The sequence below is a fragment of the Varanus komodoensis genome, unplaced genomic scaffold (assembly GCF_004798865.1).
Source record: "Varanus komodoensis strain SLA01 unplaced genomic scaffold, ASM479886v1 scaffold2, whole genome shotgun sequence".
Lineage (NCBI taxonomy): Eukaryota > Metazoa > Chordata > Lepidosauria > Squamata > Varanidae > Varanus > Varanus komodoensis.
In genome coordinates, this window is record NW_025335568.1 from 60,151,223 (window position 1) to 60,165,861 (window position 14,639).

General features: G+C 47.0%; 1 protein-coding gene across 1 annotated transcript in view; it reads left to right on the forward strand.

The window, feature by feature from the left end:
- Window positions 1-13,794, forward strand: part of MAL (mal, T cell differentiation protein) — a 29,269-nt gene extending 15,475 nt beyond the window's left edge. Inside the window, exons 2-4 of the mRNA XM_044429368.1 lie at window positions 5,455-5,622; window positions 7,961-8,086; window positions 13,666-13,794. Of these exons, the coding sequence (XP_044285303.1) occupies window positions 5,455-5,622; window positions 7,961-8,086; window positions 13,666-13,740 (369 nt within the window). The 3' untranslated portion in view covers window positions 13,741-13,794. The remainder of the gene's footprint in view (window positions 1-5,454; window positions 5,623-7,960; window positions 8,087-13,665) is intronic.
- Window positions 13,795-14,639: the final 845 nt, after the last annotated feature.

The window sequence follows — 14,639 nt, forward strand, 5'->3', positions numbered from 1 at the left end:
GAGAGCCTTGGGCAAGATGCCCACAATGGGCCTCATCATCGCCATCATTACCGACTGCTTTGCTCCTCACTCTGTAACTCGTCATTGCTTGACACACTCGACCAGCAGTCGGCCGGCCAGCAGGCCTCGGAACCTGCTGCTCTTGCTCATCGCCACGGCCGTTGTCTCAGCTGAGAAGAAAGGCAAGAGAACCTGCGAGTTAAAAAGGTCAAGAGGAGGACACGCTGGGGGGACACCGTTCGGTGGGCCCCTGCTGGGGCACAGGCCCTTGGCAGAGGCACAACCATGCATGCCCTGAGTGCCAATCCCAGCGACTCTGGGCCTTTGCACAGAAGGAAGAAGAGCAGGCTTTTCACACAAGGCGTTTTCTAGGGGTTTTCCTCTCAGCCTTTCCGTATGTTCCTCCATGTTCCATGCGCACCACAAAGTGCCACTGTGGCATAGAGCAGAACTGAGAAATTATGTCTGGCTTCTGTAGTGAATGCAAGTGGCTTCCAGAAAAAAGACTGCGTTGTCCCCATGCCAGAAAGAGTTGCCAAAGTGTCCGGAAAGCGTGTCTCGGAGGAGGACAGTGTCACGGAATGACCTGCAAGTATCCGTGTGCGAGGAATCACAGGCACGCCATGAATGCCTTGCGTAGAAAAGCTGTCTGTCTCAATCGGAGCCGTGTAAACGTTCAGGCAACTTCTGCTTTAGTTGGAGGCCTCTCTTTGCTCTTCTGTGCATGCCTGTCATTGCCTACGGCGGGTTTGGAACTCTTGGCACACCTCGGTGTGTGGCGCGTGCCTGTGGGTGAATTCATGCCAGGGCTTGTCTGCTGAATTCATGCCGGGACAAACAGGTTGCGGCTACTGAAAGACCAGTCTGGAGTCGTCAGATGTGACGTGACAGATGCAACACACATCATTTTCTTTGTATCGCCAAGTAACCGAAAGCCCAGATTGTTCACAGTTTCCTGTTTTAAGCTTGCTTAAGAGTTACCTCTTTCAGCGGTTTATCAGCCTGTCACCAACCCTCCCTCCACCCCACCTGTCTTTCAGGACTGCCAAGCCCGGCTGCTCTCACACACTTGGTTTCCTGCTCTCTCTTGCTCTCTCTTGTCACTAGCTTAGGCTCAGACTTAGACAAAGCACTAATCCTGTTCCGCCTAAAGCCTGTTGGTGTTTTTTAATGGAAAGTGTTCATAGCAACCATGGATGGGATGTGTGTGAGAGATTTCCACTGCATAGCTTCAGCCATTTCCTCTTCTACCCAGTGGAAGCCTCCATCAATAAGAGCTTTCCTTCTAGGGTCAGTAATTTCTGGGCTGTAGTAGAGTTTAATTTTGTTGGAACTATAGTGGATGAAGACAGGTTAAACTTGTGTGCAGGATTCCCGAGGAATGCCATCCCTGCCCCAGTGCCTGCTATTTGCTCCCACTTAAAAATGCAGGGGTGATACCTAGGGCTGTGTTGGTGTCACCTCTAGTTTGGCCCTGAGGTTCCCTCCCTCCCTCTCTGAACGCTGTTTCGGGATGGGCAAAATGGCCAATCTAGCAATCTAGCAAAATGGCCAATCTAGCAAAAATACAGGATGGGAGGATGGGGATGGGGAGGCAAAGAGGATCCGTGCTGATCCTTCCCCTCTGCATGGGATGCTCGGAAACATCCGAGTTTGGGTGCTTATGATGCTTTTAGCAGGATGGTGTCTTAAATAAATAAATTCAAGATGCCTACAGAATGCCAGATGCTGTCCCTCAGGAATATGGGTTCGCATCTGAACGTCTGTCCATATGTATCTATCTAAATGTGCACAATGGTTCCAAGCAAGCCACTGGGCACACACAACTCTTTATGCTGTTCAGTGATCTACAGCATTTCCCCAGAAGCATTCCATGTCGTGGGGCCTTCCCGTTGGGTTTCTGCCCTGCGGATTCTGGGTCCTCCCTGGGAAGTGCCCTCCCTCTGCAAAAGCCGGTGTGTCTATCCAGCACAGCAGCACCTCTTGGTCATAGGAGTGCAGCTGCATGTACTTCCCTTTCAGGGTGGGAAGGAAAGTGCCGTAAGAAGCAGAAGCTTCAAAGGAATGTTGGTGTGAGCAAAGTGCTGGATGGCAAATATTTTAACAGTGCTGTAACACCAAGGGGTTGGCTTCAGGCCAGCTGGGCAAATGGTCCAGTGCCATTTTATAAGTGAATTCCCAGAGGTACATGATTGCACCATCTGTGTGTCTTTCCCACCCACTGGAGATGCTGACGGTTGAACAGGGCCAGTGTCCAGAGAAGGCATGGCGGGGCACCTGCTGGGGGCCCACGGCCAGCTGGGGCCCACTGACGAGGGACAGTGAGCCTGCTCCTCCCCTTCCCTTGGCAACCTGCTCGGCCACCTGCTTCTCACTGGCCCAGATGGTGGTGGCGGCGAGAAGAAGGGGCAGCAGATGCTTCTGTGGACCTGCTCAGTGCCTTTCTCCCTGCCACGGAAGGAGGTGGGTGAAGAGGAGGAGGACCTGGAGATGATGGCAGTGAGACAGCAGGTTTGCTGAAGAAGGGGGCCCATGCAGGGCCTCTTCCCACAGGCCCTCAGAAACTTGGAGCTGACACTATGCTAGTGACCCATATAGAAAGTGAGGTATTAATGACATCATTGCCTTTGCCCAGGCATGTATTAACTGGGAGATACAGACGGGGGTACAGGAGCTTGCTAGCTCACTTCTTCAGTGGCTGCAAACAGAGCAATGGCCTTGCTTGATGGCTCCATTTCACTGAAAGACAATCCCTGGAGGCTGAATCTGTTGTGGGGAGCAGCCCCAAGTATGCCCCCGAGTTGGTCCTCGATTTATGGATATCCAGACTTAGTCTCTCTTTGTCTTGTTGGCATGGCAGTCAAGGTCGCCCAACCTGGCAGCTGGATTGGCTAGAAGAGGCTTCTCATGGGAATGCAGAAAGTTGCTTCAACCAGGTCGGTCTATTGGTCCTTCCAGCCCAATATAATCCACAGTAAGTGGAAACAGTTCTCCAAGGCCCCAAACAGAGGGTCTTTTCCTTCTCCCATCAGATCCTTTTAACTGAAGGTACCAGGAGACTGAACTGGGAACTATTTGCATGCATAGCCTGTGCTTTGCTACTGAGAGGAAATCCCTCATTTTCTCGGGAAGGGAGAGGCAGAGAAGGTGAATATTTTAGAAGCAGTGATGCAACCAGAGCACAGTGGCTCTGTTAAGGTGTCTGTTGCTCAATACTGCCTTTGTTTCTTTTGCTGGTAGCGCCATTGTGAATAGCCCATCTTGGTATGCAGAAACAGCTGCACCTGGGTGTGAACATCAGTGCCTACAAAGAGGATTTGGGGATTTTGTAGGAATTTAGACTGACTTTTTTTTTAAGGATGGACATTTGTTCACTAAAAGATTGCACTTCTAATTCTTCCTTAGTGTTGCTGATAGTTCCACTAAGTCACTAAGTGTTTGTATCTCCACTATAGAAGCCCCTCCGTCCCTGCGGTTTTTGACATCAGTTATATCTTCATCTAATGCTGGGTTGATGCCTTCTGGTTTTCTAGCTGTTTTGGCATACAGTGTTCATCAGCTGTAGCCAACATAGCTGATGATGGGGGCTCATGGGAACTGTAGGCCAAAACATCTGGAGGGGCACAAGAGGTTGTTAGCCACCACTCCTGTCATTCATGAGCGTGGAACATGCTGGCTGAAATTATAGGCACTTGGCAACATCTGGGAAGCCAGGGTGAGAAATACTGATTAGAAGCATCTAGCTTGGACCATTACTAGGCAACCCAGTTGCACCTTATTTGCCAGAACAACCTGGAACAGATGTTAGCTCCTGTCCATGTGTCCTTGGCACAGGCCAGCCTTCCCCAGCCTGGCCCCCTCCAGATGTGTTGGAGTAGAGAGCCCATGCTGCTAATTGTGGATCAGAAGGCTGGCCTGGCATATTTTACTGAGACTTGGGTTGGTGAACAGGGTAGGGCTGATCTGAATACTCGGTGCAGCACCAGCCTGGGCTGGAGGACTGGTCGGGGTGAGCAGCTTCCATGTTTCCTCCTCTCTGACCACAAAACCACCCCACCTTGGAGTGGGCTTGATGGGACTGCGCCTCTTGCTGGGTCATGGAGACAGGTTGGGGATGCTCCCCAGCAGCAAGCCTGCCTGCCTGAGCTTGCAGAAGTGGTCCCAAGAGTGGTGTTGGAGGACCCAGGATGGTGGTTCTGGATGACTTCCATTCCATGATGAGGCTGCCTCTGTAGCCCCAGTACAAGACTGCATGGCCTCCTTGACAACCATGGGGCTGCCCCAGTTGGTCATTGCCCCAGCATAAGAAGTGGAGCATCCCCTTGATGTGTTCCTTACCCCAAGCTGTGAGATGAGTAATCTGAAAATTGGGGTGGAGGGGCTCCCAGGAACTCCCTTGCCCTGGCCCGTCCATTCCTCTCCTGCAGCAGAGGGTGACCATCTGGATGCGACTGAGGGAATCCAGCGGCCTTCTGAACACTCTTGGGGGTGTTCCAGTGGCAAGAGCAGCTGACCCAGCTGAGGCCCTACTCTTACTATGGAAAGGTGAGGTGCAGAGGGCTGTGGACTTGACAGTACCCAGGTGATGTGGAGTATTGGGAAGGTGCAGTCAGTGAAACAGGACACACATGGAACAGAAGCTAAAAATATTCCTCAAGCCTCATTTCCGGAGGTGGACAGGTCTGGGAGCACCAGCTACTGGAGGTGGACAGGTCTGGGAGCACCAGCTACCAGCCACCATGCCTGCCATATCTCTGTCATGAGATAAGGAGGTTTATATACTCTTTTAATGAAGAAAGCAATTGGGATAGCTGGGTCTTCTGCCCCCACTGGTAGCTTCTGGCACTTTCTAGAGTTTAAGGAGACATCTATGCATTCCTTTCCTTGTTAGTCTACGTGTTAGGTTCTGTCTTGGGAACTGGGCATGCTAGTGCCCAGGTGACCAGGGCCCCAGAAGCGGCATCTGTTCTATTGGGAACCCCTGCAGCTGAAGGGACTTCCCCCCTTTTCTTGTTTATTGATAACCTGCATCCATATTCCAACTTTATATTCAATGAATGATCTTTCACATGAGTGGTTTCTTTTCTCCTCAGCTATCCTCGAATCTGAGTTGAGGTGCTTGGTTAGACCAGGCTCCTGGCCTAGATAATACTGAGTGCTGGCCTAGAACTGCAGAGACCAAAGTTCAAATCCCCACGAAGCCGTGAAACTCATTGGGTGACCTTGGGTCAGTTGCCCAATCTTGGTCTGACCTAGTTCACAGGCTTGTTGTGATGCTCATGTGGAGACGCACATCATAAACCGGCTTGTCAAAATGAGATGGGGTGGAAATGCAGTAGCTGAACTCTCTCATGAGAGAAGAGAGTTGTCTTCCAGAAGAGAGCTGGTTCCATCCTGCAAGGGTTCTCTGTGGGCCTTTCCCAGTGGCAGACCTTGTTTCCCCTTGCCTTGCAGGTTTTTGGTGGCCTTGTTTGGATCCTGGTGGCTTCTACTAGAGTGGCTGAACCCATGAGTCAAGGCTGGGTGATGTTCGTCTCCGTGTTTTGCTTCGTGATTTCAACCTTGCTTTTGTTCCTGTATATGTGTGGTGCTCACTGTGGAAAATCTGCCTGGGTTACTCTGGTAAGTCTTTTGAGAGGGACGAAAACACCCTTAATCTCCTCCGACCCACCCAAAATGCAGGCCATGCGTTCATGCGTCAGCTGACCCCTTGACCCCACTCCTCGGCTTGTATTTATTATTTTGTGTATCATTTAAATTCATTAGGAGGATTCAAAGGCAGTGTATGTAACATGAAAGACTGACAGCAACCCCAGCATAAAAGTCCCCTAGTTTGCACTGAGCCGTAAATTAGACAAGACCTCTTCCACCACCATATGGAACAACAGCCAATTCAGTGTAAAATAACTCTGAAAGCTTTTTTAAGCTTCTAAAATAATATTTGTTTTAAAATACTAGGACAAAACAAACCATTTAAATGTGGTATTGAAAAGAAAATGAAGTTGGGACCAATCAGATCTCCTTTGGAAGGATATTCCAGTGTGGAGACGCTGGTTCTCTCCCTTGTGAATCATTTGTGTCTCCCACCGATGGTACTCAGAGAAGAGCCAGATGAACTGGCGCGATACACAAAGGAATGGTGCACCATGAAAATGGGGTGCTAAGTGCTCCAGATGATGCAGACTCAACTGCATGAAGATATAGGATTAAGACTTGCCCAGCTATCTATAAGAAGCCCATCCCTATAACTTGGCATTTACTCAGTCTAAAGAGCCAGGTGGCATTTCTTCCAAGGGCTGGGGAGAAACATGGATTAGGCAGCCATGGGTATCTAAGCATGAATTAGACACCCACGGCCTCCATGCCTTCTGGGTGTCTAAAAGTGACTGGCCAGCTTCTTCTGGAAGCACAGTGCTGGCCGGTTGGTCCTTGTTTGTTCTCATCCAGGCAGCAACAGAATCCCACAAGCCGTATGGTGCCTCTGGCTGTTTTAATGTCTCCCTCTGCCTCCAGACCAACATCTTGCTGTTGAAATGCAGTAACACAGGGAGGAAGTAGGTGGGTCTCCATCAGTGGGTCCCAGGGGACAATGTGGACCCCAGCCCACAGAAGGACTAGAAGTTTCAGAGGTGCATTTATGACATGGAAATTGGAGCAGAATTTTGCATGGTTTTCACCAGCACAAAGGGGCTGAGTTGCTTTATGATGCTGATATAAGCTGGATTCTGAATCCCTGAGCTTGGGGACTGTGGTTTGATTAAATTCAAACCAACTTAACTCACACAATGGATCCTGATCCTCCTAAGTGAACCAAGCAGAACAGCCTTTATGTGTGCAAGAGCAGAGAACTTAGTAGCTTGAGATTTTTGTAAATGTATTTTTACAAACCTGCAAAGGAGCCAGCAACTTAGTAAAATTTTTCATGGCCTTCTAACGAGTGAACTGGCTGAGAAGTCATGGACCACTATATCTTTCATCCACTAGCTTGATATATTTCCATGAAGAAATGAAGAAAGGGTCAGCCTTCATTTTCAGGCAGAAGGAAATGCAGTGATTTAGCAGAGGAAGAAACATAGAAGCAGAGCAAGTCAGAAGGGGTCTCCTGGGCGATCTAGTCTGACCCCCAGCTCCAGCCGGCTCCGCTCACAAGAAAGCAGCCTTTGGGGTCTTCCTCTGCTCCACCAGCCCACTGTGCTTCCATGCTGGTCAGAGAGGAAGGCTTTCTACTTCTTCAGAGGCCAGCATGGAAGAAAGTCAGTGGACTGGCAGAGGAGGCATTAAAAGGTCTAGCCCTCCTCTGTCCACACTCTCATGTGGACATCATTTCATTTATTTGCCTGCATGAATTCCTGTATACTTGTGGTGACCAGGGGAGTAGTTATACCAGTCTGTATTTGCGTTGAGACAAACCAATGATTCCCAAGCTTGAACATATGGGAAACAGCACTTTGTTGTAAGGTGGAAACAGATGCTTCCAGTATCCTCAGTTTGGCTATGAAAAACGAAGAGGAGAGAGTGTTCCAGTGGGTGGATGGAACTATCAGGAAGGCCCTCTTGTGTGCCATTACCTCACACCATACTATTGATAGGGAATGACTAATAAGGCCTTGGAAGACCTGGCTGGATTTTCTTCTCTGCATGTACTCCGTTCCCATGAAGAGGTATGCCCAGATCAGTGACTTCTGCAGGAACTCAACTGGTAGACTTCTCCAAAAGTGGGCAAACCTTACATGCTTTTGAAAAACACACCAGCCCCGTTTTCTTAGAAAACCACATGCATCCCCTGTCATTATTCACTTAATTTTTTACTAACAATGTCTTGTAAAACCAGCACTGTTAAATACTGATGTCCTGTCAGCCTGATGCAGGCACGTGAAATTTAGTATGGTGGAAGTATCAAGTGGGAATGCCAGACCTTCTATGGAAGCTCCTTAGATCTTTTGTGGTGGCTTTTTTCCAGGATGCATTCTACCATGTCATCGCTTCCATATTTTACTTGAGTGCAGCCGTTTTGCAAGCCTATGTGACCTATCTCATGAAGACCGGTGGAACATACAAAAACTACCAGATAGATATTGCAGCAGTGGTGAGTATACTTGACATCTTACAGCTAGGGTTGGGATTTGGGATTCCAATATGTTGGGATTCCAAGTATGTTGGAATCCTATCACCGCGCATCAGAAGCTTGTAACTCAGAGGTAGATATGCATCCACTGGCAGGAAGGAGATGCAGCGGTGGCATTCTCCACCACTGCTCCACGTGGGTTCCGCCCTTTCTCTAGGTGGCCATTTTCAGCTTTCTAGATTTAGCGTTAGGGAGAAGGAAGGAAGGAGCTGGGATTCTGAAGATTATGTTTGAGAGGCCAACTCCCTTTAAAACCCCCCTCTTTGTTATTGAAGTACCCTGATTAATCAGGCAGCTGCAGAAGATGATGACCCGAAAAAGAAGAAATAACAGAATCTGTAGCAGACAAGTAGCATTTTAGGATCAGAGGTTAAGAGTGTGGAGCTGGGATTCAGTAGTTCCAGGTTTCCCACTTTGGACCAGTCACAGGCTCTCTGCCCAACCTACTTCACAGGACTGTTGTTGTGTGGGTAAGACTGAGAGGAGGCGGATGATGTAAGCTGCCCTGAGTTCCTTGAAAGGAAAATAGGCAGGATATGAATTGGCAGCAGAAGTCTTCCTCCGGGAACCCTCTGTGAAAGATATTAAGAGACAGAGTACCTGGAGGAGGGCCTTCTCTGCAGTGGTGCCCCTCTTATGGAATGCACTCCCCAGAGAGGTCCACCTGGCACCGTTGTTATTTGTTTTTCGGTGCCAGGTTCAGACCTTTTTATTTCATCAATATTTTAATACATTTTAATATTGAATTGTATTATTGTATTTTATTAATTGCAGCCAGAGTGGGTTGTCAATGTATTTATGCTGTTAGCTGTCCAGAAATGTTAGTAATTGGACGGCATACAAAGTTAAATAAATAAATAAATATCAATAAAAATAAAGAAGAGGCATTCCATCTTATCCATGGGCCAAGGGCAGGATACCTCTTTGCTCTTTCACAGGATGAAATGCCTCTTCTAACCTTCTGTTATGACATGTATGCATGCATCACCTCATACATATATACGTGTATATGCACTTCTGAGCTGTTGTTTATATATTCTATGTGTTTAGCTGAAGGCCCTGATTGACTGCAAAGTTGCTTCTGGACAGAGAGGTCCGAGCACAATCAGTCATAGGGCGCTGGACTGCTCTTCCATCATCTCCTTGTTAAAGGATTTTCTGTGATAAGGAAAGGTGGAAGAAGCAGGGGGAAAACACGGGAGGGCTATAAATGGAAGACCTTGCCATTTGGACCTCCTGTAAAATTCTGTGAGTGAGACCATGGATTCACCCTATGAAAGCCTTGTCTGGAAGCCCCCTAAGTTTTCCCTTATGTGCTAATCAGCTATTAGTTGACTGTACCTACTTTTGGTTTCATCACAGAATTGAGATCAGAACACTCCACAGGAGCATTTCCTTTTCTGATTTCCTGTGATGCAATTTTCACAATACATACTCTGTTGTGTAGTGGAATAGTGCAAATATGCAGGAGAAGCTCACACTTTCATGCTCACAATTAACTCTTGCATTTCCCCTGCTCTAAGATAATTTGCTGGTTACCCACAGAAGAGAAAGTTCTGGGTCATGGTATTTTCAAAAAAGCCAGTACACAGCTCTGAATGGTGAGGGAAGAGCACATGACGAATGCCTCGGGTAGAGAGGCTTGTTGTTAGGAAGCGGCCCTTATACATGGTCAGGCTCTGGGCAGGTTCGCATGACATGAGAAGCCATCGTTAAAGTTTACCATTGTAGATCTTTTGTGCTGTCTAGTTTAGGGATGTGGTTGAAGCTCCATGGAATTCACCCCTCTAGCATTTGTGGACTTTCTCTTGTGTGCTGATGGATTCCTACCCTAAAACAGATTCCTCAAACATCCCTAGCCTGGACTCAGCTCTGGAGTTCCAGTTTGGTAGGATGAGTTTTCTGAAACCATGGAGATAATGAGCTCTCTCTCTCCTCCACCTCCTCCTCCATTTATTTTCTTTACTGCCCAGTGTCCAAAGATCTTTGGGCATTCCAAGGTCTCCGCACAATGCCATGGTTTCTTTGGTCCTTTTAACCAGGGATCACCATTGCGGACATGGAAACAACCGTCCCTTGCAAGAGAAGCCATGGAAGTGGCTACTTGTAGTTGTTGATGTTGATGCCCTCAGCCCTCTAGCAACAGATGTATCATTGCTAGCTTTGCTCCTTTTGGCTGAGCAATATGTCCTGGAAACAGGGAGATGGCACAAAAATACATGGAGGTAGAATGGAGGAATCACAGTGAAAAGAGTTCATTTTCATTTAATTAACATTGCTGCGTGCGCTGGAGTGACTGCAGACGTGCAGTATACCGAGGAGGGCGCAGAGGGGAAGCCCCCTCAGGACCACTCAGGAACAGGGAAAGGCTGTGAATTGTGCTCGCACAGGCTACTGGGATGCCTGGCTGGGTGAGTGCAGTGGTGCGTTCTGAAGCTGTGCTGCCTGGACAACCAGCCACCTGATTGTCTGACCAGTAAGTGCAGCCAAAAGTCTGCACACTGTGGAGACAGTGCGGGGTTGTTTGCCGGGTTGTGTGAACCCAGCCCCTGTGTTCATTTGGCCTAGTACTGTCTTCTCTGGTTAGCAGTGTGTCTCCAGGGTCCCGAGCAAGATGCCTGTCCCATCTGCTACCTAATTTCTCGGTGGAGGCACGTAAACAGTGGGGCCCCACAGGGAATTCTACTGGGAGCAATGCTTGTCATTGTGATTGGTTCATTAAAGATGGCACACAAATGTCTTAAATATAACTAACTAACTAACTGGCCAGGAATTAAAAGTGAATTCTGAGGAGGCTGGGTTTGCTGGTGGCACTCAGGGTGCTTATAAGAAACTGGGATTGTGAGGAGCATGGGAAAGTTCCCTCCAAACTGGGAGAATGGACATCGGAGTGCCAGATGAGGTTCAGTCCCAACATTCAGTCCCCAAAGGTCCCAACATTGCCTATATTCTGGCTTGCAGTGACTGACTTAAAAGGGGCTTTTAGGGTTGTGGAGGAAAGGTAGATGAACATGTTGGTCCAGTCTGTGGCTGGTGGCAAGAAAATAAATTTCATGATAGGCATAATTAGGAAAAGACTGGAACATGAGACTGCCGAGATCATGCTGTCCTTATACAAAGGTATGGTGTGGCTCCACTTGGAGTTCTGTGCATGGTTCTGGTCACCATATCTGGTAAGGGATGTGGTAGAGATGGAAAAAGTGCAGAGTTGGGCATCTAGCATGAGCAAAGGATTGGAGTAACTCCCCGAAAAGGGACGGTTATACCATCAGGGACTGTTTGGCTTAGTGGAAAGGCAAGTTGGGGTATACAAGATAGAGGAGCACAGAATTATAAATTGTCTAAAGGGAGAGGGAGACGTTTTGCTCTGTCTTCCATAACACTAGAAACCAGGATCATCCATAAGGCTGTTTGGTGGGAAATTCAGGACAATAAAAAGGATGGATTTCTTCACACTGCTTATAGTTAGATCAAGGAGATCACTTTCACAAGATACAATGGTAGCTACGAATCTGGATGGCTTTAGAAGGGGGTTATTCACATTCCTGGAGGATGAAGCTGTCAGTGGCTAGCATGCTGAAGACTGTCTGGTATCTCGATTGTGGTCGAAATGCCTAGTCAAGTCTTAAAGATGAAGATGTGGGGTGGTGACCAGGAATGTATCTGTAGAGACCAATTTCCTCACTCCACACCTCCTTTTATCTGTCTGGCATAATGGTGTCAGTTTCATTGCATAATGTTTAAAAGCCACAACTTATGCTGGGCTTGGTGAAGAATTCTGGGGTAGCCGCCCAATGCCCGCAGTGTGTCACTGCCATCGTACAAAGGGACACTTGTATTTCAGAGCACAACCCCAGAAATCAGACCTGGGAGAGGAGCTCTCTTCCACAACATCCCCTGAGCTGCTAGCTCAGGATATTTTCCATTTCCTGCCTCAAGCACATGCTTCCTGTTGCACTCGAGATCACAGCATTGGGCACAGGGAAAGAAACCTTTATCCACTTGAACCCTGTGCAGGCACTCAGACCGTGTACACTGAACTTGATGGACAGGAGTGAGTGCGCAGCATCCTGTATCTACGTGCATTCATCTGAAAGTCTGTAGGGACACCTGGTACCCATGGTGAAACCATCCCCTCCAGGTGCTTTATGCCCCATTTGGCTGGACAATCACAGGTGGTTTGGATCTCAACCCCTAGTGTTTGCTCCTTTGGCCACAGAGAGGACTTCTTGGAGTTGAAATCCAAAACACATCGGACCCAGGGGGCTTCTCTGGGTGAAGTCAGACAGTCCCACTGGTTTCAATAAGACTGTTCCTGATGAAGTTGAGGGCTCAGTGGAACCCTTAACGTCTACATTTGTGTGTAACCGTGACAGCAGCATTTAATGTTGCAATATGTATAAACAGTGTAATGGTAAAGTGTATGGGTTCTGTTGATGCATCATCGTTTGCGTGGCTGGAAGATCCTTACTAGAGAAGCATGTTCCTAGCTCAAAGGTTTGCTCATGCAGGGTTGTAGCTTTGCTTACAGTTTTGTCCCCACCATTCCCAGCAATAGGTCTCTGGCTCTCTTTCAACCATGTGAAGGTTGTGTCCTGTGAACGGGCACAACTAAGGTACTTATATTGTACCACTGGTGACCACTCTCTTTAGAAACACCTTTATTGAGTCATGATTTCAAGTTATGCCAACTGCAGTTTTGGATGGGTGATATAGCTAGGTGCTTTTTGAATGCAGATTATGTATCGATGATTTATATCACAGTGAAGACATAGTACCTATTAAACTGTCCTGCATATATTGATCCCAGAGAGAGATCCTTGAAGCCCTTGCTATCATATGGATACAGGAATGCCTTGGCAGAAACAGTTATTTTTCCTTTAGTTGTTTAATACTTATGTGACATGTAAAGTTGCTTTGTTTGCTTTGGCAGCAAAAAAGATCAGGAAGAGAGAATTAGACAAAATTGCTATAAACTTTATTGGAAATTGAGGGAGAAGTTAAAGATGAATTTCTGTTCATAGTATATTAATCCATTTATATTTATATTGTTTGAAATTCTTTATTTTGTTGTCTGTGTGCATACATTTGATGTATTTATCATGGCCTTTGACTAGTACAAACAACTTGTTTGAATAAATGCCTTTTTTAGAGCAGAGGAAATGCAGAATTTTATTTTAAAAGTGATAGAAACCTCTTTTTTAATTTGAGCATTTGTGCTTTTCCGCTGTACTACATTGCCACCTAGAGGTTATTTAGCAGAAAAAGCAGGAAAGGGAATACTTTTGTGTAGTGCTTGGATCTCAATTCTGTGATGAAACCTAAAGTGAATACTGCAGATTTAACAGCCTGGTGTGGAAAAGCTCTTTGTGAAGGGTAAGGAAAAGGAGAGATTTGAAGCAAGATGCATTGCTCAGGCAGGAAATTGGGGCATAACTGGGACTGGAGGAGGATATCTAGGAGGGAAACTAGCCCACAAATAGACACACAAACTAAACCTGCCAAATACAGAGACTAAATCTCCTTCCTTTGTTTTCTAGGTTTTCGCCTTTGCCGTTACACTGACCTATGTCATCCATATGGTATTCTCGCTAATAAGATGGAAAGCCTCTTAAAAATCCTGAACGTTCTTTTTAAAATGGATTTTGCAGGCATATTTGGTCTGTTACTATCCGTATGTGTCTAAGGACTGTCTGTCTTTGGAGATTTTGTATACCCAACCATGTGCTTTATTGTATTTTAACAGGAAAATCCATGTGTATCTATTTTTGATCAAACTCTTTTTCTCCCTACCTCTCTACTTCCCACATACACACAGACTGGGTCAGATGGTTTGCAGAATGGAGGAAGCTGGGGATCTCTCTGGCCTGTATTTGTATTAGAAGCCTTTTATGAAAAGGGAGGTCAAATTTGTATGATAAAACTTCACATAAACTTGTCAGCTGTGACCTAACGATTGTTCTTTTTGTATGCTTTCTTCACTGGAATATAACTCTTACATGTGCATAGTGAGGTGAGAATCATTTCCAGTCCACAACAAATTGTTGGGGTTAGCAAAAACCAAGCAAAGAAAACACCCAGGCATGAAGAGCTCCAACAGTTTTTCTGCAAATTGGGTAAATCAGTCTTCTGCAAACTGGCACTCTCCAGGTGCATTGAACTGCAAGCCCCATCATTCCCAGCTGTTATCCATGCTGGCTGGGAATAATGAGAATTGCTGTCCAACTCATCTGGAGGACAACAGGATGAGGAAGACAGCAGTAAATAGACACCTGGTAGAGACCTGGGAGAGTGCGATTTCTTTGCTGGTGGTCCATGTTTTAAAAAAATTATTCTTCCCTGCATTCCAAGAATGCTGATTGGCTTCCACCACAGGTTGAGCCTCACCTGATTGCTCCAGGTGTCATGAGCTGCTTCCTGTTAGTGCCCCTTCCATCACCCCAGTGGTAGATTTTTAAAAAATTGCTTCAGACATCCTTGCCTACAGTCCAGAAAACACAGAACGAAACCCTGT